We start from the raw sequence: 22,367 nt of genomic DNA, 5'->3' as shown, positions 1-22,367 counted from the left end.
CAAAACAAATGTCAACTCCCCCTCAGAGACTGGGGACTGACCTAGTCACGTAGCCAGATTCCTACCAGGTGATCCATAGGAAGGAGAAAGCACTTGTTTTCTCTCACCATGGGGTTTTCTGAAGTCTCAGTCTGTCCTGACACCACCAGGAGATCCTGGTTCCCTTGTTACACGTGGCTACCCATCCTCCCTATCTTCTCTGGTAGTCTTAGCTTCTCCTTACTTCCCTTTCCATCAGTTATTTCCAATCGCCTCTTTTGTCCAATTTAAATCACAGTCACCCTGGACTCCTTCAGTGTGTCTACTTGAGACTCTTTGCTACATCCAGGTGCCCTCACATGTTCCCATCTCCTTTTTATTCTCATAAGAAGGAACCCACAGCCCCATCCACCACTCAGTAAAGCTGACAAGTAGCTGGGTAAGGATATGAAACCATGTATTAGGGGATACCGGGATACATCAGGTAGTTGAAGGACTTGCTATGAATTCTTAAATCAGAAGTAAAATCTTGAACTGGCCTCTGACCCAGGAGTATCTCTTTTTTTAACCCTCACCTTCCGTCTTGGAGTCAATACTGTGTATTGGCTCCAAGGCAGAAGAGTGGTAAGGCTAGGCAATGGGGGTCAAGTGACTTGCCCAGAGTCACCCAGCTGGGAAGTGTCTGAGGCCAGATTTGAACCTAGAACCAGAACCTCCCATCTGTAGGCCTGGCTCTCAATCCACTGAGCTATCCAGCTGCCCCCCCAGGAGTATCATAGTTCTGTGCTGCTAAAAAAAAGCCCAAAATACTAGAGGTAAAAGGAAGAGATCTTAAAGCCCAACCTTTTCCTCCTTTCCCCTGCCATTTACAAGCGAAATAACTGAAATGCCAAGAAAATAAATGACTTACCCCAGGTCACTGTGCCAGTGACAGTGGCAGGATCTGAATGCAAGTCTTCTGGGCCAGGGGCTCCCATCTTAGACAACCTGCACATTCTTGTGCCATCTAACTGCCTCACTCTCCCTGGTCGGGGAAGGCTGCCATGCTTGGGCCCTCCTGTCTAATGGGCTAGAGCAGCTTTGGAAGGCAAGACCAGCATCCAGCCGATTGAACCAAAGAAGTCAATGAACCAAACCAAAGTTATCAGAAACGTGTATTTTTTTTTCTTTTAATAGTAAACCTCTTTACAACAAATATAGTGAAAGAGTTTTCAAACAAAACTCATAAGAACTTGAGGACTTTTTTGTCTTTTCTTATTGTGTAGAATACCAAGAAAGCATCACCATACAGCACAGAAAGAAATATTGAAAACAAATCAACAGCCACACACTTTCGACTCCCCCCGCCCCCAGGACCCAGTCAGAGCCATAGGGGAGTGGGTGATTGTCAGGTTTGGGAGTGGGGAGAGGGTTGGGGAGAGGGTGGAATTCCTCCTTGAGTTTTCCACACCCCTTAGATGGGGGCTGGGGAGGGACACAAGAGAATCCAGATTCTCCATCAAAAACAGTCCAGCCCCACCCAATCCCATCCCTCCTACCAATGTTTCAAGGGAGGGGGGCAGAAGGTAAAGCTAGGAGTTCCCAGGTTCCACCCCCCCAATGGAACCTTAAACTCGCCCCTACCCCCTCAAGGGATCTTGAAGAGTCAGTTAAAAATATATAGTGATATAGATATTTCTAGATACACTTTTACATCATCTCTGCCTTTCCAAACAAATAAATAAACAGTAAGAGAAGTGCATTGCTTCCTTTCTGTCCAAGGTGGGGAGGATTAGGATTGGGGATCGGTCTCACCGCTCTATTTAGTGCACTGTTGTAAGGGGTGGTGGTGTTTTGTTGGGGGGGGGTTCCTCTCACCCGTCTTCCCTGATAGCTGTCTAAAAATTGGAGGGTGGAGGTGAGGGGTGTTGGCTGTCTCCAGTGGTTGCTTTGGCAAATGCCCAGTTCTTGGGGGAGGGGCTAGGAAGAGGTGTGAGTTTGGCTAATGGAGGGGAGTCACCAAGCCACCGAGAAGGGCCAGGCTCCAAGGGGGATTGCTAATCTGGCTGGAAAGTCCTGTAATAAACACTGAGATACTGAACTGCAGAAATGTAACAGACACACAATCATATAGCATCTCCCCCTTAAAAATCTCCAAACACGCACAACCTTGCGCACGCGTGCACACACACACACACACCTGGCTAATACACTGGGGTGCCCTCATATCCATACACAGAGTTATCCAACATCAGAAATGCCACTGTAAGACATAAGGCAAAACACTGTACAGTCAGGGCCAGGGACAGACAGACAGACAGACAGACACACCACACACAGACACACCCAGACACACCCAGACACACCCAGACACACACACACACACACACACACACACACACACACACACACACACACACACGGAGGGGAGAGGAAAGGAAGGATTCCCTGGGGTATTTAGTGGTAGGGTAGCTCAACCTAGGAGAGCAGGATGGAGCCAGGTAGGAGGTAAGTCTGGCCCAAAAAAGGGGAGGTACTGGGCTATGAGTAAGGGTGGGAGGGCAGGGCTGGAGACAAAGATAAATAAGATACCCTTAACTAGGAAGATGGGCATGGGGGGGGGGGGGTGCTACAGCAGGGTGGCACAATATGCTCTAGGCCGGCAATTCTCCAAGTGTGGCTTGGGGTCTTCAGACTCTCATGAGAGATCATGTGGTCAAAGCAATGTTCATAATAACACTAAGATGTTTTTATTTCTATTATGGTAAAGATGGAGAGAGAGTATAAACCACCTAAACAAAACTTTGGAGTCCTTAATAATTTTTAAAAATCCAGAGGCCAAAAAGTTTGAGAACCACTGCTCTAAAGGAATAAGGAGGGAACAATCACTGAGACCTCAGAATTATTCAGGAGATAGGACCATTTGGATCTCAATTTGGGGGAAAGGGAGGACTCTGGGAGAGGACAGCACATTCCAAGGATGAACACGGGTAGAGGGGTAAGAAAATCCAAGACATGCTTGGGAGACAGAAAAGAACCCAGGCTAGCTGGAGCAAGACAATTCCTTGGGGGTAAGGTTGGAAAGACAGGACCAAATGAGAAAGCCAGGCGGGACCAGCCGCAAAATCCTCCTTAAAAATGGACATAGAAAAATAATCAGTGTTATAATTTAGCAAGTAAAGATGACTCTCTGAGTAGAGGAAATGTGAGGTCCAGAAAGACAGGGATCTTGCCTTTTCTAAACTTTGTATCTCTCCCAGCATCTGGTACACAATAAGTGCTTAATAAAATGCTTACTGAATTAATAAATGAGTGAACAAAGAGCTGGTTGCAGCAAGAAAAAAATATGGTGATGAAGGACTTTTGGGAGAACAGAGTTGGGAAGATCAGAAGCTGAAATGCTGGACAGCTTTACAAACTTTACAAACACATACAAAGACGTGTATGCACCCACTAACACACACACCACACCACACGCACGCACGCACGCACACGCTCGAGCTCTCTCTCTCTCTCTCTCTCTCTCTCTCTCTCTCTCTCTCTCTCTGTGCTTCAGGTTCCTCCCCATGATGAGTTTCAGAATACTGCAAATGGCTAGGTCTCTGAGGTGGGTAAATAGTCAATAGAATTAGGCTTCTGCTACCTCTATGTTTCAATTCTGATGAGAGACCCAAGACAAAGCCCCTTGCCCTTGGGCACTGAGGGCACAAGCCAAGCATCAATGTCTGAAAGAATGGGGAAGACAACCCAGCACTCTCCACTGTCCCCTTTACCTCTATGAGTAGGTATGGAAGTGGGAGACGCTGGGGGACTCCTCCCAGCTCCCTAATGATCTTAGATACAGCCAAAGATCCAAGGGCCTCCGGCTCTGGCTCCCTCTCTGCCCCCCCTCTCCCCAGCTTCACACATCTGGGGAGAAAATAAAAGGGGCAAAAGTGGGATGAGAGGAGGGCAAGAACAACAGTAGAAGAACAATCTCATCTGTACACTACGGGCCGTTTCAGAGTCATTATTATTACAATATACTTTGACAAAAATAGAATTTCATTTCATATCAATACAACAAAAAAACAGTTTCCTGGACTGTTACATAGCCAACATTTCCAAAGTTGCTATTTACAATTACAGTAGCCGAGGGAAAGATGGGGTGTGGTGGCAAAGGGGAGTTGGGGGGGAGAGGAGGTGGTGATGGTGGTAGGGAGCAGGAGGTAGCAAGCTGGTGGGGATGGGGAGGTGGGGCTCGAGGAGAGGAGGGCCAAGGTGCATCGAGGCTAAGAAAGTGGGCACACCCTAGGACATGGCTAGAACTGGAAGTGAGGCTTGGCAGCTTTGCTCCATCCCACCTCATACCCTGTCTCTGGGAAAATGTGGGTTCTCCTGGGGCCCAGGCCTCTGGTGCATGATCATATGTGATTGGGGAAATGGGCATATGTCCCTCCCCCTTTCCACAACTTCCATGATAAAAGGATATCTTGATCTTCCCTGACCCTAACAGACCCCTCTTGCTACGGATGTTGCCCAGGTCCTCCTAATATCCCAGTTAGCCTTTCCTTAAGCCAGTCTGGGACTGCTAGGGTGAGGGTCCAGGCGGAGAAGGAGGAAGGGTAGCAGATGCTCACCATCCTCAGTTGCTTTCCCAGGTTCTACCAGCGTAATTAAGATTGGCTCTGCCCCATCCCCTCCAGGTTGAGGCTTAATTTTATAGGCCAGCACCACGGGCAGAAGGATGGGGTCGGAAATTAGGGAGCCAGAGTGAAAGAGGTGAGTGAGGGAAGGGATGCTATTGCACTGTATATTTTAGAAGAAGACCCCAGAGGAGGGAAAAGAGGACCTCCTCTCTTTCCACCACCAGGATCCTCCACTAATGCCTAAGGAAGGGGTATCCCACATCTCTGCCCCACACCCACTGTGCTATGAGGTGGCCCCCTATTCCATCCCCACCCTCTTCCATTTGTAGAGAGGGAGAGACTCCAAAGTTCCTCCCAGTCCGGTAGAGAGTGGCAGCGTCAGTGGGGAGGTTGTCTCTCTCCATCCCACCCAACACTAGACTTCCCAGCATTCGAGATGATATCTCCTGGATGCCAGGGCCAGCTGCCCCTACACTACAACTTCAACTCGACCCCCTGCCCCTTAGTTTTGGAAAATGCAGCTTACACATGAATCAGTGACGGATGGGAATTATTTTGGAGTTCCAGGCCTGAGTGCTCACCCCATACCTAAGCAGCCTAGGAACATCCTGAATAGCACTGGAGAGGCAGAGCCCCATGGGGATTTTAACCCCAACTCCAGCCAGCCCTCTTGAGGCCCTGCAGCACAAGCAGAACAGTGTTGACCCAGGCATCCAACCCACATCCCCCAGGTCTAAACTAAGTTCTGGGGTTTCAAAGTTCACTTTATGGGGTTTTTTTTGGTTACTTCCTCTCTCTTGGGGATGGGGGTGAAGGGAGGTTTCCACATGCAGGGCTCGGCTTCTGCCCCATCCCAAAGTCTTTTTTTTGGGGTCCCCCCTCCCCCCCTGCAGCATATGTGTACAACGTGCAAATTATCCCCCCCAAAAAAAGAGTGTTTCCCCCCCATGAAAACAGAGGGGAGAAGAAAGAGAAGGGGATGCTTCCCCCTCCCAGAAGCGAGAGTTCAAATTAAAAAAATAATAATAATAATATAATAATAATAATAATAATTATACACAAATGTAACCGTCAACAGGACACGGAGCACGAGAAAGGAACTAGGGGTCGAGCGGGGAGGAGCCCGGGACTGGGAGGGGCGGTGAGATTGTCAACTCTTCAAGAGGGAGGTTGATAGAGGAGGGGGAGTTTCATCACTTTAATGTCTGTAGAGAGAGGAGATGTAGAAGGAAGGTATAAGGGAGTGCCGGGTCTGGGGCGCCCCTCCCCAAGTCCCCACCCTGCTCCAGGATGTGACTGTGCCTCTTAGGGAGAGGTCAGCTCTGAAGGGATGGAGATTAGACAAGAGCTTTCTGGGGAGGACGGGAGGGAGATGAATTTCACACGCATGGGGGGGTGGGCAGGGCAAGCAAGATGACTGGGAAGAGCTGATGCTTCGGTGAGAGGGACGGATGGAAGCTAGGATTTCAAGAACTTTCAAAGGGAAGTCTATGAGATGGGGACAAAGAAAGCAAACTGATGAAGTCCCTGATGTGACAGGAGGGAATGGGCTAACACTGCAATGGGAGGGAGGACCACCCAGATAAAGGGAAAAGGTCACGTTACCCAGGTGTCCAGCCGCATCCGCTTCACCGCTGAGCTCTCAGTGTCAGGCTCTGGGGCTGGACGGAGCAGCCCCAAGGTAGGCCCGAAGTCACCCCTCCCGTCATCCCGCTCCCCAGCTTCGTAGGATGCACTGGCAGGACTGCTGAGGCCATCCCCAGGCTCGGGCCGAGCTGGGGCTGGGAAGGGGGCAGGGGCTGGTGGTGCTGGGCTGCGCTCTCTGCTCGGGGACACCGGCTCTGACTTGATGCTGATGTGGGGGTGGGTGGTGACGGTGAGGGCTGCAGCAACGTGAGGCAAGGGACTGCCCGGGCTAAGGGCCAGGGGGAGGGGGAAGAGCCACAAAGGGATGATGGAGAGGTTGAGGGAATAGAGTTAGGAAGGAATGAGGCGTGAGGAGGATGGGACACAGGGGAGAAGAGGGAGAGACAGGGTCAGGTAGGGAGAAAAAGGAAACAAAGATTAGTTTTCTGGCCAGTCAGATCTCTTGTCTGTAGCTGGGGAGTCTGGCTTTGAGGCCAGGCATGAACTCTCTGGGCTGTCCCCTCCCCTATCAAAATCCACAAAGAACAATACTCACATTAGGTTGCTGAGAGACACGGGGACCAGGTGGGACTGTTGCTGTGGTGGTGGCGGCGGCGGTGGCGGCGGCTGCTGCTGCTGTTGGGGCTGTGGCTGTGGTGGTGGTTGTTGTGGTGGCTGTGGCTGTTGCTGGGGTGGCTGTGGCTGTTGTTGCTGTTGCCAGGCAGTGACGTTGCCTAGCGACAGCCCCCCAGTTGAGCTGAAAGCTGGGAGGGAAGAGAGCTCTGCGCTGGTCAACTGATAATCTGCAGAGAAGGGAAGAATAGTGAAAGATAAGCCCAATGGCCACAGAGAAAAGGCAGTCAGGGAGCCTGGCCACCGGCCAGAGAAAAGGTGAAGGGGATGAAGGTCTAAAAAGGAGCTTGCAGAGGCTTTGAAGTGGCTCAGCAGACTCAGAGATGGGAGGGTCTGGGTTCAAATCTGAATTTAGGTACTTCTTAACTGTGTGACCTTAGGCAAGTCACTTAATCCTATTTGCCTAGTCCTTGCCCTTCTATCTTAAGAGTTGTTACCAAGACTAAACAAGTGTTTAAAAAAAATTCACTACGGAAATGTAAGTTACTATCATCATCATCCTTCTCATGGTCAGAGGGGCCCAGCCCCTCACCTTCAGACACATAAGGTGGAGATAGCTTCACTTTGCAGATGAGCAGACTATATGATCTCCATGAAGGCAAGGGAGGTTCATTTATTTCTACCTTTGTCTTCCTGTTTCCTAGCACATTGCCTTGTGCCCTAGAAGTACTTAGTAAATACTTGTTGAGGTGAATTAAATTGAATGAGGTAAAAAGTTGAGCTAAGAACATTGTGCAAGCACACAAAGTTTGAGAATGGCTGCTTTCCACTACACTATATACCGGATCAATGTCTATATCCTAGCTTCTACTAATATTATCCAGACAATCTCAACATTAGCCAGAAATGTGTACATGCCTCATTCTTAAAAACACTAAAAGACAAAATAATTACTCAGTAAGATGTATATTTCCACCAGGATGTCCTTTAGACCTATAAACTCAATGTTGGAAACAGAATTCACTATTTCGCCCTCTAAACTGTTTCCTCATCTAATCTTGCCCCTTTTTACTGAGGGTATCAGCGACCCAGATGCATCTTCTTAGAGTTGTCCCTGACCATTCCTTTGCAATCTCATATTTTTATCACACTAATTGCCCTGTCCTTTCTATTCTGCCTCTACCATCCCTCTTATATCTGTCCCCTTTTCTCCAATGACACTATAACCACCCTAATTTAGGCCTTCTTCAACCTCCACCTGAACAACTGCCAAAGCCTCCTATTTGGCATGGCATGGAACACCCTTCCTGGCCTCTGCCTCCCGGGATGCTTCAGTGCTCGGCTTACATCTGACCTCCTCCTGATTCCCCTGATCGTTTCTGCTCAGGGGGACATGGATTGATTTTGGTGTTGGATCACTATTCCCCTCCTCCTTGTTCCCCAAGCGAGGATCCCTGAAGGCACAGGGCAGTTTTTATTTTGCCTTTGTGTCTCCAGCACCTACATTAAATGAATGCTACTCACACAGTTTTAGGCTGCAAAGGGACATTCATGTGGTTTGTTTCCTAAGCTAATACAAAGAATTAGGAGAGCCCCAAAAGCAGAAATGCTGGGCCAAAGGTCACACATTTGGTTAGTTTTGGTCTGTTCTTCCCAGAAGATCCATTTAGCTAATACTGAGTTCTATTGGCTAATGTTGATTTCAGCCAGAATTTAGGCAAGACTTGAAGATAGAACTTGAATTTGGGCCAATGTCTATAAACAGGGAACAACTATCAGCAAATTCAGTGGAGTCTTGTTTACACTTCTGCTGTTGTTTAGTTCCCTTTAATCTTTAAGAGAAGTCATCTCAAGTATATCACAGTCACTTCCTTTCTCATTTATATATGTGTGAAATTTTCCATCTCCTGGCTGGGGTGCAAGGAGAAAGCCCAGATTCTATATTACTTACATCTATCCATTATTAGTCTTCATTTTACAGTGAGAGACAAGAGTTGAATGAATTTGCCTAAAATCCTTTCCATTTTATTGATACTAGTTAATATTCAACCCCACCTTAAATGGAAGAAAACAGAAATAAGATTATGAGAAAAACAGAGGCCTTATATCTAGTATCCAGATATAAACCTAATGTCTTAGAGGAGAAAGCTGGTTGTGAAACCAGGAAGACTTGGGTTCAAGTCTCACTTTGAAGTAAATTTCCTGTGTGTGATCTTGGATGAGGCATATAAGTGATCAGAGCTAGTCCAGGCAACTCTCTAGGACTTGGAGTGATATGCATTAGTAGAGGGATTTTCCATACCAATGAATTCACAGGTCCAGTCCCTATCCCTTACTCTAAAGGAAACTCCAATATGTGAAAGACAAGATAAATCCCAATGGTTAGCTTTATCAAGCCTGCTACTATGGGGAAAGTCCCAGACCAGGCATAGGAAGATGGGCATTCTGGCACCAGCTCACACTCACCAGCCAGGAGGAATCACAGATCATTAGCACTGAAAGAGTCCTTAAATATCTGCTAACCCAGTCCCCTCATTTGACAAAGGAGGAAACTGAGGCCTACTGTTGTGGTAGTGTCCAGGGAGTTGGGAGACAAGCTCAGAAAAGGGACCCTCCTCCACCCAGCCTTTTAGGCCAGGGTGTGGGCTGTCACTTTGCTTTTCTGCATCAGTCTCTTCATCTGCAAAAATGAGGGGCTAGATAAGAGGATCTCTAAGCTATTGTCAAGCTGCAGCATCACATGACTCTTAGGGCCCTTCATAGCACCCAGCCCTCTTATCCTTTGAAGATTTTGGCAATGACCACACTGGAAGAGCAAAGGCCCACCTTGAGTTCATGAAGAGGGCTTTCAAAGTGCAAGCATTTGCAGTTACCCTATCATTAATCAGCATGGAGATGGCTTTGCTGCACATTTTAGGAAGGGCACTGGTGAGCTGGAGCAGATCCAGAGAGCAAGTCGGCAAGCTTACGTTTACACTTTTACACACATGCAAACTATTTACAGACACCAACAATAAGAGGATTTGGTCTCAGATTCTCTCATTCAAATCTCAAACTCTAGACCCCCACCCTTGCAGGGTTACCAATCTTCCTATGGGTTTTGATCTGAATCTGGTTACGCTGGCTTGCGTGGAAGCGCCTTATGGAGGGTGTTTGTATCAAAAGGACACTATAGGGAATGCTTCCTGAGATTTTATTATTGTAAGGCAGTATTTTTTTGTTTTACTATAGAAGATACCCAGTGCTCACAGGTTAGAGCAGGGTCTGTAAATTGGCCCTAAGGCTGAATATATAATGCCATTAGTTTTTGTTTACTTCTTTTTCTCCTTACACATTTAAAGTAATAAAAGCTAGTCTTGGCACTAGATATATATTCTTTAAAAGTCAGTGGGCTAGGCTGGTATTGGTTGATCCCCCTCCGACTTGAGCATTGGGCTGAATCTCGTAATACGGAATTTAGTAGGGATAGATTGGTATTGGTTTCAAAAAAATCAATTCTGAAAGTATAAGAGGAGGGAGGGAGTTATGGCAGGTAAGGAAGCCAATACAATCCTGGGCTTGATTAAGAGGATAGTGTCCAACTTGAGAGAGGCAGTGGTCCCACCGTACTCTACCTGCATCAGACTATTTCTGGAATACTATGTTCAGTTCTGAGAATGACATTTCCAGAAAGGTGAGGAAGGAAAGAAAGGAATAAATACTGATATCATGCCTACTATGTGACAGGCACTGTGCTAAGCGTGTTACAAATATATCATTTGATCTCACAACAACCCTATGAGGTAGATATTATTATAATCACTTTACAAATGGGGAAATGGAAAGAGGTGAAGTGACTTGCCCAGGGTCACACAGCTAGTAAATGTCTGGGCCAGATTTGAACTGAGGTCTTCCTGACCCCGAGACCCAGTGCTCTATCCCCTGGTGCTACCTTGCTGCCTCATTAACAGTGATAAAGTGTTTAAAGGAAGGCAACCTGAATAATGAAGAACCTTGAGATCATGCCAAATGAAGCTCACTTCTAGGGGAGGTTTAGCCTTGAGATGAGAAGACTAGAAAGAGTGTGGTAATTGTCTTCCAGTGATGAAGGACCCTGGAGTAAGAGGATGATTCGCTTTATTTTATTTGATGCCAGAGGACAAAACAATGGGTCTAAGTGGCAGAAAAGCAAAATCTTTCTTGCTGGAGTAGTCCAGAGGTGGAAGGGGTTGCCTCAGAAGGCAGCAGGTCCTTCTAAATCCCTCTGCACAGGCTGAAAGAGCTCTTGTGGGCTGTGTCATAGAGGGGATTAGTGAGCTCAGGAGGAGCATGTTACAGGCCATCTGGTCCAGCACTCATCTCAAACAGGGTCCTATGCAAGTATGAGGGTAGTGGGGGTGGAGGTCACTTCTAATTTCTCCAGGTTTATTTAACTACCTTCAGTCTACTGGGATAAAATGTAGGAAGCCCCAGTTACTCCTGCTACAGAGAGAAAGACAACAAACCTTCACTGAGAGGATAGTAGGTGAATTTCACAACCTGTTCTCAAATGTGGGTACTACACTAGCTGGGAGCAGCACAGTCCTGGAGGTAGGGTATATCTGCCTAATTCCACCTAGAGGCCTCTGTCAGTATCGTTGGAGCCTCTAGGCCCTTAGTCACCCTCCCTTCCAATCTCATTCCCATCCTCTTCTCTGACCCCCTGGCCTGGACTTTCCAAGGAAACCAGATAAACCTGCCCGTAGCCTTGCCTATGCCTCACCCCTCCTCTGGCCTCTCTGCCCAGCCCTGTTCCAGCTTTTCTGTCCTCCTCAAGGGAACTCCTTTAGCCTGATTTCTTCCTCTTCTCACTCAGTGCTATCCCTGACTTCTCAACCCTCTGATCACCTGGATCGCCTTTCTTTGTGTCCCATTTCCCCCATCAGGCCAAGAACTCTGAGGAAAGAGACTCTGCTCCTTTTTCTCTGTCTCTTTCCAAGGTTCACCAGCCCCCACTTCTCGGAAAGACTTGGTAAAGCCCTGTTGGATGAGGGGGTATCTGTATGGGTTTAGAGACGCACTCACCTGTGTTGTAGGCGGTAGGCATGGAGGAGAAGGGAAGCCCTTGGCTGAGTAAACTGGGTGTTGCCACAGAGACCACAGGGGTGGTGAGTGAGTGGGTGGACTGGGAGACCCCAAGACGTTGGGCATTGTTCTGTGGAAAGAAGCCGACTATCAAAAGGAGGACAGGGGGATGGGAGGTGATCTCCTGTCCAGGCCCTCCCTCATCATAAAGTCAGTACCAGGCCCTGTGGGGGACCAAGGGTTTAGTGAGGAAAAGAAACCCTAGAAATCACCTAGCCCAATCTCCCCCCATCATTCTACAAAGGAAGACAGCGAAGGTTTGGAGACGCGAGATGACTTGCCCCTGGTCCCAGAGGTGTTCGGTGTCTCAGATTCGGCTTGTCTGACCCCAAAGCTCAGGAGTTCTTTCCACACTGTGCCTCACCCCCAACCCTCTCCGATTTGGGTCTCCACAGGCAGGACTACCCACACGGGGGAGGGCCGCAGCACACAACACGTCGTCACACAGACAAGAGACGCAGCCACACTCAGACACAGACTCGAAGGTTACGCTGGGAGGACCGCCGGTCCCACTATCCCATCAGCACCAGTGGGGTCTCATCTCTCGTCTCTGCAGTCCTGTCTACCCTCAATCCTTCACGCTGCAACTTACACCTCGGCAGAAGGACGCTAAGTTTTGTGAGGGAAGAGGGTGTGGAACAATGCTGATGGGGCGTGTGTGCAGTTATGTGTGCATGCGCGCGTCTGGGGCTGTGTGTGTGTCTGTGTGTGTCCCGAGGATGGGGCTGTCAACTCCATCTGCCGCTGAGTCACTTGTTTATTCCAACTCCACGCTGAGGCCGAAACTGCCGCCGTGTCGCCGCCAAAGCCTGCCTGCCTTTTCCAGCCTCCTCTGGCCCCGAGTCAGGAGCTGGGGAGGGAGGGAGGAGGGAGGGAAGGAGGAAGGAAGGAGGAAGGAAAGGAAGGAGGAGTCAGCAGCCCCTGTCCTACTCCTGGCTGTGACAGACTGTGAGTGTGTGTGTCTGCAGACATGTATGTAACTGCGTGTGTGTGTGTGTGTGTGTGTGTGTGTGTGTGTGTGTGTGTGTGTGTGCATGCCCCCAAAGCTAGGGATGAGGGAGGGTTAGGCGGCTGCACTCCCCTAGAAAGGGAAGAACCTGCCTCTGGCTTTGTTCCCCATTTCCCCTGGCTCCCTCCCACTGCTGTGCCCATGAGGACATGCTTTTTGCTGGAGACGGGTGGAAGGTGACTGGGGCAGAGTCGATGATCCACTTTAATCATCTACTCTGGGTGCCCCAGGACACAACCTCAAGGATGCCTGAGGTTGCTTGGTAACAGGGTTTCCACAGATGCCCCACAGGGAAATACATAGAGACAGACACATTTCCTAATGGCAAAGAACCATTTGCACAAAGGCAAACATATAGAGACAAACATAGCCCACCTTCCCACATAAACACACGTGCACACAACCATGCACACAGATGCACACGTGGCTGAGCCTCACCAAAGAGCATGGGCTATGTCTTGGGTAGCTCTGTTTTGCTCACATTATGCATATGGTAGGCACTCATTTTATTCAATGTTTGCTGAATGGAGAAAGGTCCATATACATGCATAGCACACGTACACACACACACACACACACACAAGCCCCAGGTGCACATGCAGAAACACACACCATGCTTGAGATTCAGGTGTCCGTATACACTAAGTCAGAATGGCAGTCTGAAGTCACAGCCCCGTCAGGGCTCACACAGACACACAGAGCCAGTACTTACCAGATCTAAATGGTCCTCAGTCTGGGAGTAGAAATAAAACCAACAGGGGGAATTCAGTCTCCACTCACTGCCCCTTTCCTACCCCTCCTCCTCAGGTCACATTTCTCCTCCCACCACAGGGCAGGTTCTTCTTCTCCCTCCCCAACCCTTCCTGGAGAGAGATCTCTGATTTTTGTGACTAACTTCAGACGATGCATCCCCTCCGTCCTTCCTTATTTTATCCCTGTCTGTCTGTCTGTCTGTCTGTCAGGGAGGCCAATCAGAGGCTAGGCTCTGCCCCTCCAAGAACACTGATTTCTGACATTCTGGCCTTTGGCAGCCTCCAGCTCATCTCTCTGTCGACATCATCCCTACCTGCTCTATTAGTTCCTGAGGCAGGTCCTCTTTGGTGGGGAGAAAGAACCCCTACTTCCACCTCTCCCTGGCTGGGAGGGAACCAGAGGAAGTCCTCACTTTTCTAACTTCTCCCTCAGAAAACATTGTTACGGTCTGCCCTTCATCCCCCTGCCAAAGGGTCTGCACCATCCCTCTTGTCCCTTTGCCATCCCCAACTAAGCTCCCAAGGCCAACTCACCAAGTGATGCATTAACCCTTTCCCACCCTGGGAGGTGATGACTCGAAGGTCTGGCTTTCTGCTGGGGGCCCCAAGCTGGGCACTGTGGGTGGGTGGGGGCGGAGACTTGGCTGGGATGACTTTGCTCAGGCTGTTGCCATTAGCGACGGGGAGGAGGCCAGGGGAGGCCCGGGCACTGACATAGCCATTCCCTGGAAAAACGGAAGGTTCAAAGGTAGGTGGATACTTCCCTCTGCCACTGGCCCTATGTCACACATTGGCCAACTTGCTCCATGCCCCCCATACTCCCACAAAAATCTGGATCCATTCTTAAAGTTCTGATCCCTTTCCTGGAACTTTCTTAACCTGAGGAAGAAAGGCAGAGGGAAGAGAGGAAGGGCAATTGCATATCCATTTCTGTAACACTGTGCTTCCCATGAGACAACTCTGTGAGCTGGCACAAAGAATCTTGGGCTTGGAATAAGACCTGGGTTCTGATTTCCTGGTTCTGCTATTTAGTGACCTTGAGCAAGTAACCTAACCTCCCTGGAACTCGGTTTCTTCATCTACAGAATGGGGATAATAATATATATACCAGATATGTTTTGAGGATTAAAAGAGAAAATGTATGTAAAAGGTTTTGTAAATTTTTTAAAGCTATATAAACATTAGCTCTTGTTAAAGTATTCAGGCCTCTGCTACAAGGGGTAGGGAGGAATGACATTTCCTGGGGCAAGGCAGAGGGAAGGGGAAGAGGACATTGCTTCTCTCCTGCTACTGTTCTCACCCCTCGGTCTACCCCTGGCACCCATATATAACAAGACTAGTCAAGGAGGTCTTCCTGGGTTCTAACCTCCTTCCCTTTTCTCCTGCAGAAGTGTAAGAATAGATCCTGGGGAATTGGGGGGGGGGGCACTAGCAGGGAAGAGAGTGGGTACTTGTAGGCCAGGAGAGTACAGGGCCAGGGCTGAGGCTGTTCCCTGGCATCACTAAGGCCACAGAACAGCATTACTTGAAGGGACCTTGGCATCCCATGCTCTCATTTCCCAGAGGAGGAAACTAAGGCACAGAGCCAGGAAATTCCTTGGTCAGGGGTTGCATAATTAATCAATGATGATGCTCTGTCTGCTGATAATCACCAACCATCACTGACTCTTCCCTTCCCTTCCCTACAAGCAGGGGAAACCAGTCATCGGTGTCCTCAGGGAGAAGAGGACAGAAGCACCACCAGCATATGGGTAAGACACTGCTGAGGCCTCCCTTAGGCTGGCAACCCTGTGCTCAGGCTGGAAGCCAAATGGTCCCCAGGGATTTTTTCTGCTCATTCCTCAACCCCCAGGTGCTGTAAGGTGTCCCAGGCTAAACCTCGGGTGGGGGGGGGGTCTCAGGGCTAAGGGATCAGGCCCGCCCTGGGGAACACTATCTCCCTGCTGAGCCCCAGATCTCTCCAGCTGCCTCTATCCCAATTCTCGGAGAGGCTCTGGGAATGACAAGAATGTGGAGGTGACGTCAATCGTGACATTCGTGGCCACAGTCACAGAGCCAGACGAGGGGATGGCCACAGCCAGGACTGACAGCTGATGAAGATGGGGTGGGGGAGGGTAAGACCTCCCTCTCTGTCTTCCAAACATGTAACCCTGTATTCAATCGAGCTTGTCCCTGGGCCACACCTGTGAGTGTGCGGCCTTCCCTTTCTGGGTCTGAGAGAGAATTCCTGATTCTTTCTGTTTCTGTGTCAAGAAGCACCTGCTTGCTTGTGTCTGTCAGCGCAACTTGTCTGTGTGAGAGAATGTTCCATTCCCCTCCAAAATGGAGCTTCAGAGTACAGGGGGAAAGTAGGAAAGGAGAGAGGGAGAGAAAGAGATAGTGTGTGTATGTGATACAATCTTCTTTCTTACCACTTTTCCCACCTGTTTCCTCCAAATTCCCTGAGTACAGACACGGGTCATAATAACTTTATTTTTATGATAGCTGACATTTAATGTGGTCCTTTAGAGCTACAAAGCCCTTTTAATAACACGAGCTCCTTTGTCTTCTAGAACTCCACGAGGCAGGTACCATTGGTATGATCATCATCTCCATTTTATAGAAATGGAAATGGAGGTTAGGAAAAGTTAAGTGAATTGCCCAGGTCACAAAGAATAAAGTATCAGAGGTAGGATCTGACTCCAAGTCTCTCCTGACCCCAGGAAATGAAGGGGCTAGATCAGAACCAGAAGATGCCAAGAGACCACACCAGACAGAGGCTATAAGGATGTTCTTAGACTTCCAGTGGCCCCACAGGCCCCTCCCCTCATGAAGTTCCTCAGACCCGCCACGATCCCAGACACCCAAGCTCTGCCCTCAGCTTCCTCTCCTCTTCTTGCTATAGGCACTTGTCTCTTCTCTTCTAAAAGAAAACCTTCCTGAACCCCACAGACCTAATTCTGAACAGAAAGACTCACCAACAGGGCTAGGACAGGCTCCATTTGCACTATTAAGGTCTCCTCCCAGCATGGCCCCTAGGGAAGGAACAGAAATATAAGGGCACTGGAGAGCGCTGAGCCTTGGGGGTAGAGAGTGCTGGCACAGTTTCCTGTGAGGAGGAACCCAGAGGCGGCAGGAGGAGACAGGACAGACTCAGAAAGCTTCAACCCCTCCCCAACTAAAGGAACTTCTCCATCTTCCCAACCCCATCCAGGGGGTGAACAGCAACAGGGGAGTGAAGGCAGTTGATTCTGTTGGACAGAACTCTGAACTGCAATGCTGGGAGGATGAGGGGGCCTAGGAAGGGGAGGTGGGCCAGAACTAGAGAGGGGGAGAAGGAAGGAATGACAAGAGCAGATGGGCCTTGGAAGATCCTTAAAGGCACAGGTGGGGTGATGAAACCAGGCTTGTCTAGCTACAACAATGAGTCCCAAGTTGGGAAGGAGTCACAGGAGACATTGAAAGGGCAAAAAGAAGAGGCTCTTCAGCTGAGGGGCAATCTAGGAAGCTAAAAATAAATCTCAAAGCACCTGAACTATCCCCTCTTCCTATACTCACCAGCACTGGCTGGTCGCTGGGGCAGCCCTGGTGATACACTGTTCCTCTGCAGGGCCGGCTGCTGGGGGGACAGGAGTCTCGGGTCTGTGAGGGATGACGTAACCAGTGATGGGGTCACCAGAGAACCTCCAGGGTTGCTGAACTGAAGTGAGTTCTGATTGGACACAGGCACCGTGACCGGCATGGCAAAATTTGGAGCTGGAACCGCAGACTGGACAGAAAGAGGGTAGGGAGGTAGATATTAGAAAGATCCTCCCTTCTTGTAGCCCATCTCCCCAGAATGATTCTCTGAGGACAGGGATGATGGTGACAGTGCTCTTAGCTAAATCCAAGAGTAGGAATGATACTAGATAGAAGGGTGATAGGTAAATTCCTGGATCAGAGCCCTAGGGCCTCGACAGGAAAAGCAACTTCTGCTGGGAGACAGAAACAGTCACTGATTCTTCTAATCCTCCCTGAGCTTAGGGGCCGAGAGCTGAGGTGGGCCAGGTCCCCAGTCAGGCAGGACACACAGGAAGCTGGTTAAGAACCCCAAGTTGAGATCCAAACTCACACACGCACACAGAGCTGTTACTGACTGGGACTGGGAACTAGAAGGAGAAGCATCTCTCCCCACTTTACTTGTCTCTTTGCTGCTGCAGTCAGCTCATTGCCAGTCTCACTTCCGTCCCTCCTGCTCCTATTCTAAGCCCCCACAAAAACTGAGCTTAAAACTGTGGGGAAGGTCTCTGAATCAGAGGGAGATTTCAGGATTTTCCTATCCAGAGCTAGAGAAAGAGTTCTTTCTCCTTAGGGTCTGATTTTCATCCTTCACACCATAGGGCCAAATCTCTCCTAAGCTCTGTCTGAGATGAGTGACTTGGTTGTGTAACGTTGTGGTAACAACTAAAGATCACCTGAAGGCAGAGGTCACAGCTCCTGACAAAGCCCCCTTTCAGAGAGCAGCTCTCATAGGAGCTCCAGGGTCAGAGGTTAGAGTAAGATGGGTAGCTGGGTCACATCTCGGCTCATCTAACTCCCTGAGAGACCCTGGCCAAGCCACACAGCCATTCTAGGCCCCTGTTTTGTAGAGCCCCAGAGTTTGTGAGCTGGAGAAAGAGGCCTTGGAAGTGCATCCAGTCTGGCTTCATTGTGAAGAAGATAAAACATACTCTCAGAGTGCCAGGGACTTGCCCATGTTCACCCAGTGAGGCTAGGGAGAGTTCTGAGCAAGAACCAAGGTTTTCTGAAGCCCAGGCCAAGCTTCCTTGCCTACACAATGAAGGGTATGAGGATGAGTTCTCTAAGGCTCCTTCCAGTGCACAAGTCCAATGAGGCTAAGAACTGAGGTCCCTGTCCCTCACTTTTTTCCAGGGGAGGGGATTGGGGGCTGCGAAGCCACACCATGCATGGGGGGAAGGCTCCCCCAGCTCTCCATGCGGCTACTCACGGCCAGTCTATAACTCTGCATCATTTTATCAAACTCCTCGTCTATCTTTTTATATTTCTCCTCCGTCTGGGGGGTCAGGGCAAACACCTCGTCCACCTCAGGGCTCTCACATTCCCTGTGCTTCTTGTGCAGCGCCTGGGGGCAGGGGGTGGGGAGGGTGAGGGGAGGAGGGAGAAGGAGGGAAAAGGAGAAGAAAAGAGGGGGCAAAAGGTGAAGGGGTGAGGGAGAGGGGGCAGAGGAGACCAGGGAGGGGTGAGAATGGAGGATTGGAGAGGGACAGAAAAGAAGAGAAGGAGGGAAGAGAGAGGAGAACCAAGGAAGAAAGAAGAGCAATGGTTGGAGGGAAAGGCAGGGGAAGAGAGGGGATAGTGAAGGGGAGAGGAAGTGGATGGAGGGGGACAGTGGAAGAGGAAAATGTAGGGGTGGGTTTGGAGATAAAGAAGAAGAGGAGTCAGGGAGGGAGAAGAGGAAAGTGAGCAAAGAGAGGGGGGAAGAAGAGGGCATTGGGTCAGGAGAGGAAGGAGGCAAGGAGTGTGGAGGAGGGGAGAGGGTTGGGAGCAAACAGAGAGAGCAGTGAGTGGGCTGGGCTCACCCCATAGCGCCGGAAGAGCCCGTCCAGCTCCTCACTGGCCGGCCGATACTTGTCCTCCAGCAGGGGGCTCTGCTCCAGGGAGTCCTCCCCATCCGGCTCGGGGCTGTCACAGCCATTGAAGCCTTTCTTCCTCAGGGTCTGCAACAGGCAGTGCTCAGGGAGGTCCAGGGCCCCCAGACTCTCTTTCTCCCCCCTGAGGCCCCCACATGTAAAAAATGGGCCTCTGACCCTGACCATGGGGACCCCCACCCAACACATAGAGTTCTGGGCTCCAGAGGCCACAAGGGAAGCAGGTACTGTAGGGGACTAGGTTCCCCCATGTCCTAATATTGGGTTGGGCCCCATCTCTCCTGGTTTCCAAAGAGATCCAGAGATCTCTGAGTGAAAGTGATTAGGATAAAACTGGCTCATGTTCTCTATCTTGGATTTGGGGCCCTTTTTAGACAAGGGTTTCCCCTAAGACATATGAGTCTGAGGTCCACCCCAGTAAAGGGAGAAGGAATCTGAAGAGAGACATGGTGAGACACAGTCAGAAAAGGAGAAAGCAATAAAGACAGCTTCATGGAGGGCCAGAGACACTGAAAAACAGAAACAAAGAGGCCAAAGAGTCCCGGGGAGAGCTACATGGAGAGACCCAAGAATGGAGACAGACAGAGAAATCATGACAGAGAGGGAGAGGAGCCCCAGAGGTGGTTCCACAGAGAGACCTAAGCATGGAGAAAGACCAAAAGAGATGGAGAAATAGAGACAGAGGTAGAAGAGCCCCAGGAATAGCTACATGGAGAGACAGAGAGAGGGAGAAACAGGGACAGAGGGAGAAGATAAAAATGCAAGATGACTACACAGAGTTGGTCACAAAGATAGCAATGGAGATGAGAGAGGAAGTCACAAGGAGAGAGATGCACTAAAAAGTGGGGCTTAGAAGGCTCAAGAGAAGACAGCAGCAGCAGGTCCTGCTGATGCTGGGGGTAAGGGCTCACCTCAATGATGTCGGCATTGGTGCGGCTCTCATGGGGCTCATTGTACTCTGTGTACTTGAGAAGGACTTTGTCCATGTCAGTGCTGGCATATTGGAACAGCTTGTTGGAGTGGTTGAAGATGATGAGGGCAATTTCACAGTCACACAACACACTCAGCTCATAGGCTTTCTTCATTAACCCAAACTTCCGTTTGGTGAATGTCACCTGGAGGAGTCAGGAAGAGAACACAAAAAAAAGGAGCAGTCAGTCAGCAGGTAGCTATCTGACCTTAGGGCAAGTCACCAAACCTCTCTGGCCTTATCTATAAAATGAGGATATTAGTACTGTCCCTATTGATCTTGAGGGAATCAGTGGATAACACATGGGCCACTAAAAGAAAGGAACTTTGGGTAGCTAAAAAAGCAATGAAGGTCCTGGAAAAGAGACAATGAAGTGTCTGTCCTATAGCAGAACAGAATTTTCGGTGTGATCTGTTTGATTTATTTTGACTTTAAATTCATGGGAAGCCTGAGCCATTTCATATTTTCCTTATACAGAGCAGCTCTGTCAGCAATGCAGAGTAATAATGGCTAAATTGGCATGCAGAGAGAGAGGCAGTCTAATAGAGTGGATAAAGGGCTAGCTCTGGAGTCCAAGACAATCAAAAGAGATCTGGTTGGAAACTGACCTTTGGCATATACCAGATCACTCCTGACCCCAAATCTCATACTCTTTCCACTATACCACATAGCTTCTATTAGGGGAACAAGATCTAAATGGAGCCTCTAATCAAGGGAGCATCAGGAGACTTCAGAATCACAGAAACAGAGAAGATTCATACTTTTGCTGGGGTTCAGGAAGCCATGTAGTTTTGGAAATGAATAAAGATGGAACCTCTTGGGTCAAAGGTAAAAGCATGCCAGAATCCAAGGAAAGATGACAGAGGTGCAACAAGGGTTAGAACCTAGGGTTGGATATTTTCATGGAATCATGGAATAATAGAATGATACTCTCAAAAGTGGAAGACTTGAGAGGCAATTTAGTTTAGCATAAGCAGAAATTCCTCTTCAGTGTCCCTAACCAGTGGTCACCCAGTTTCCTCCCTAAAAATCAGAGAAGGGGAGCCTATCATCTCTTGAGGTGGCCCATTCTCCCGACATTAATTCTACACCTGACTCTCTGAAACTTTTACCCATGGCTCCTAGAACTACTGTCTTGGCCAGAGGGAACAGATCCTAAAACTCTTTTTCTGAGGATATAGTCACAGAAAGAGCTGTAACGAAAACATGTGGAAAGTCAGAGACACAGAGAGAAGGAAGTCTTTAAGAGGAGACTAGATGACTATTTATTGGGATGGTGGTAGAAGAAATTATAGGTACTAGGTTGGACTTGACTCTTCAATCTTAACAGTCCTCTAAAAAGACAACAACACATTTCCCCAACTACCTGGCCTCTCCCCTGCCAATAAACCTGCTCTTCTCCAGGCTAAAGATTCCTGGTCCTTCATCAACATTCTTTGCCCTACCCCCCTATCCCAAATCCTTACCTTCTGCCTTAGTATCGATTCTGAGGTAGAAGGGTAAGGGCTAGACAATGATGTTAAATGATTTGCCCAGGGGGACACAGCTAGGAAGTGTCTGAACCTAGGTCCTCCTGACTCCAGGGTTAACATTCTATCCACTGAGTCTAGCTGACCCTATCAGCATTCTTTCAGAAATGTGGCACCCAGAACTAAAACCAAGAATCTGTTTGTAGTCTGAGCAGGGCAATGCTCAGTGGAACGATCACCTCTCTAGGTTGGAACATTAGCTTTCTTGTCAATACAGCTCAAAGGGGCACTGTAGTACAATGGTTGTGAGTGAAACCAAGGTTAAAGTTGTTTCTGATGCTTGGGCAAATGACTTCATCTCCCTAGGACTCAGTTTCCTTATCTGTAAAATGAGAGGGTTGGACTCAGTGGCCTCAAGATCTAGGATTCTATGACACTAAGATTGTACTGGTGACTGCCTGCCTGTGTCACAACTAGGGGCGCAGGAGGAGATTCGGTTCACTGAAACCCTCAGGGTTTTTTGTGTTTGTTTTTGCTGCTGCTGTTTTTGTTTTTTCCTAACAGGCAATCAGGCTGGAAAGGCTTCCTGAAGAAAAGGTTGTGAGTCAGAGGTCCAGGGGTCAAATCTCAGCTCTGCTGCTTACTTCCTCTG

General features: G+C 49.1%; 1 protein-coding gene and 1 long non-coding RNA gene across 10 annotated transcripts in view; one reads left to right on the top strand and one right to left on the bottom strand.

Annotated features, from left to right (window-relative positions):
• Window positions 1-22,367, top strand: part of LOC107651351 (uncharacterized) — a 77,211-nt gene that overhangs the window by 37,842 nt on the left and 17,002 nt on the right. The window contains exon 3 of the long non-coding RNA XR_008916289.1: window positions 12,284-17,412. This is a non-coding gene — a long non-coding RNA (uncharacterized LOC107651351). The remainder of the gene's footprint in view (window positions 1-12,283; window positions 17,413-22,367) is intronic.
• MEF2D (myocyte enhancer factor 2D) overlaps window positions 1,121-22,367 on the bottom strand; it is a 45,869-nt gene continuing 24,622 nt past the window's right edge. For 4 of the 9 annotated variants that reach the window (XM_056816243.1, XM_007482071.3, XM_007482073.3 and 1 more), the window contains exons 3-13: window positions 20,188-20,391; window positions 19,208-19,345; window positions 18,616-18,750; window positions 17,187-17,397; window positions 16,607-16,663; window positions 14,184-14,374; window positions 13,610-13,630; window positions 11,829-11,958; window positions 6,769-7,015; window positions 6,192-6,501; window positions 1,121-5,791 (exon numbers count right to left, since the gene is read on the bottom strand). In XM_056816243.1, coding sequence (XP_056672221.1) covers window positions 5,780-5,791; window positions 6,192-6,501; window positions 6,769-7,015; window positions 11,829-11,958; window positions 13,610-13,630; window positions 14,184-14,374; window positions 16,607-16,663; window positions 17,187-17,397; window positions 18,616-18,750; window positions 19,208-19,345; window positions 20,188-20,391 — 1,656 coding nt within the window. In that variant the 3' untranslated portion in view covers window positions 1,121-5,779. The remainder of the gene's footprint in view (window positions 5,792-6,191; window positions 6,502-6,768; window positions 7,016-11,828; window positions 11,959-13,609; window positions 13,631-14,183; window positions 14,375-16,606; window positions 16,664-17,186; window positions 17,398-18,615; window positions 18,751-19,207; window positions 19,346-20,187; window positions 20,392-22,367) is intronic. The other 5 variants (XM_007482075.3, XM_001374864.4, XM_007482074.3 and 2 more) reach the window with 5 other exon arrangements.

The sequence above is a fragment of the Monodelphis domestica genome, chromosome 2 (genome assembly GCF_027887165.1).
Source record: "Monodelphis domestica isolate mMonDom1 chromosome 2, mMonDom1.pri, whole genome shotgun sequence".
Taxonomy (NCBI): Eukaryota; Metazoa; Chordata; class Mammalia; order Didelphimorphia; family Didelphidae; genus Monodelphis; species Monodelphis domestica.
Note: the sequence above shows the minus strand (reverse complement) of the source record. Positions and strands in the feature narration are given on the sequence as shown.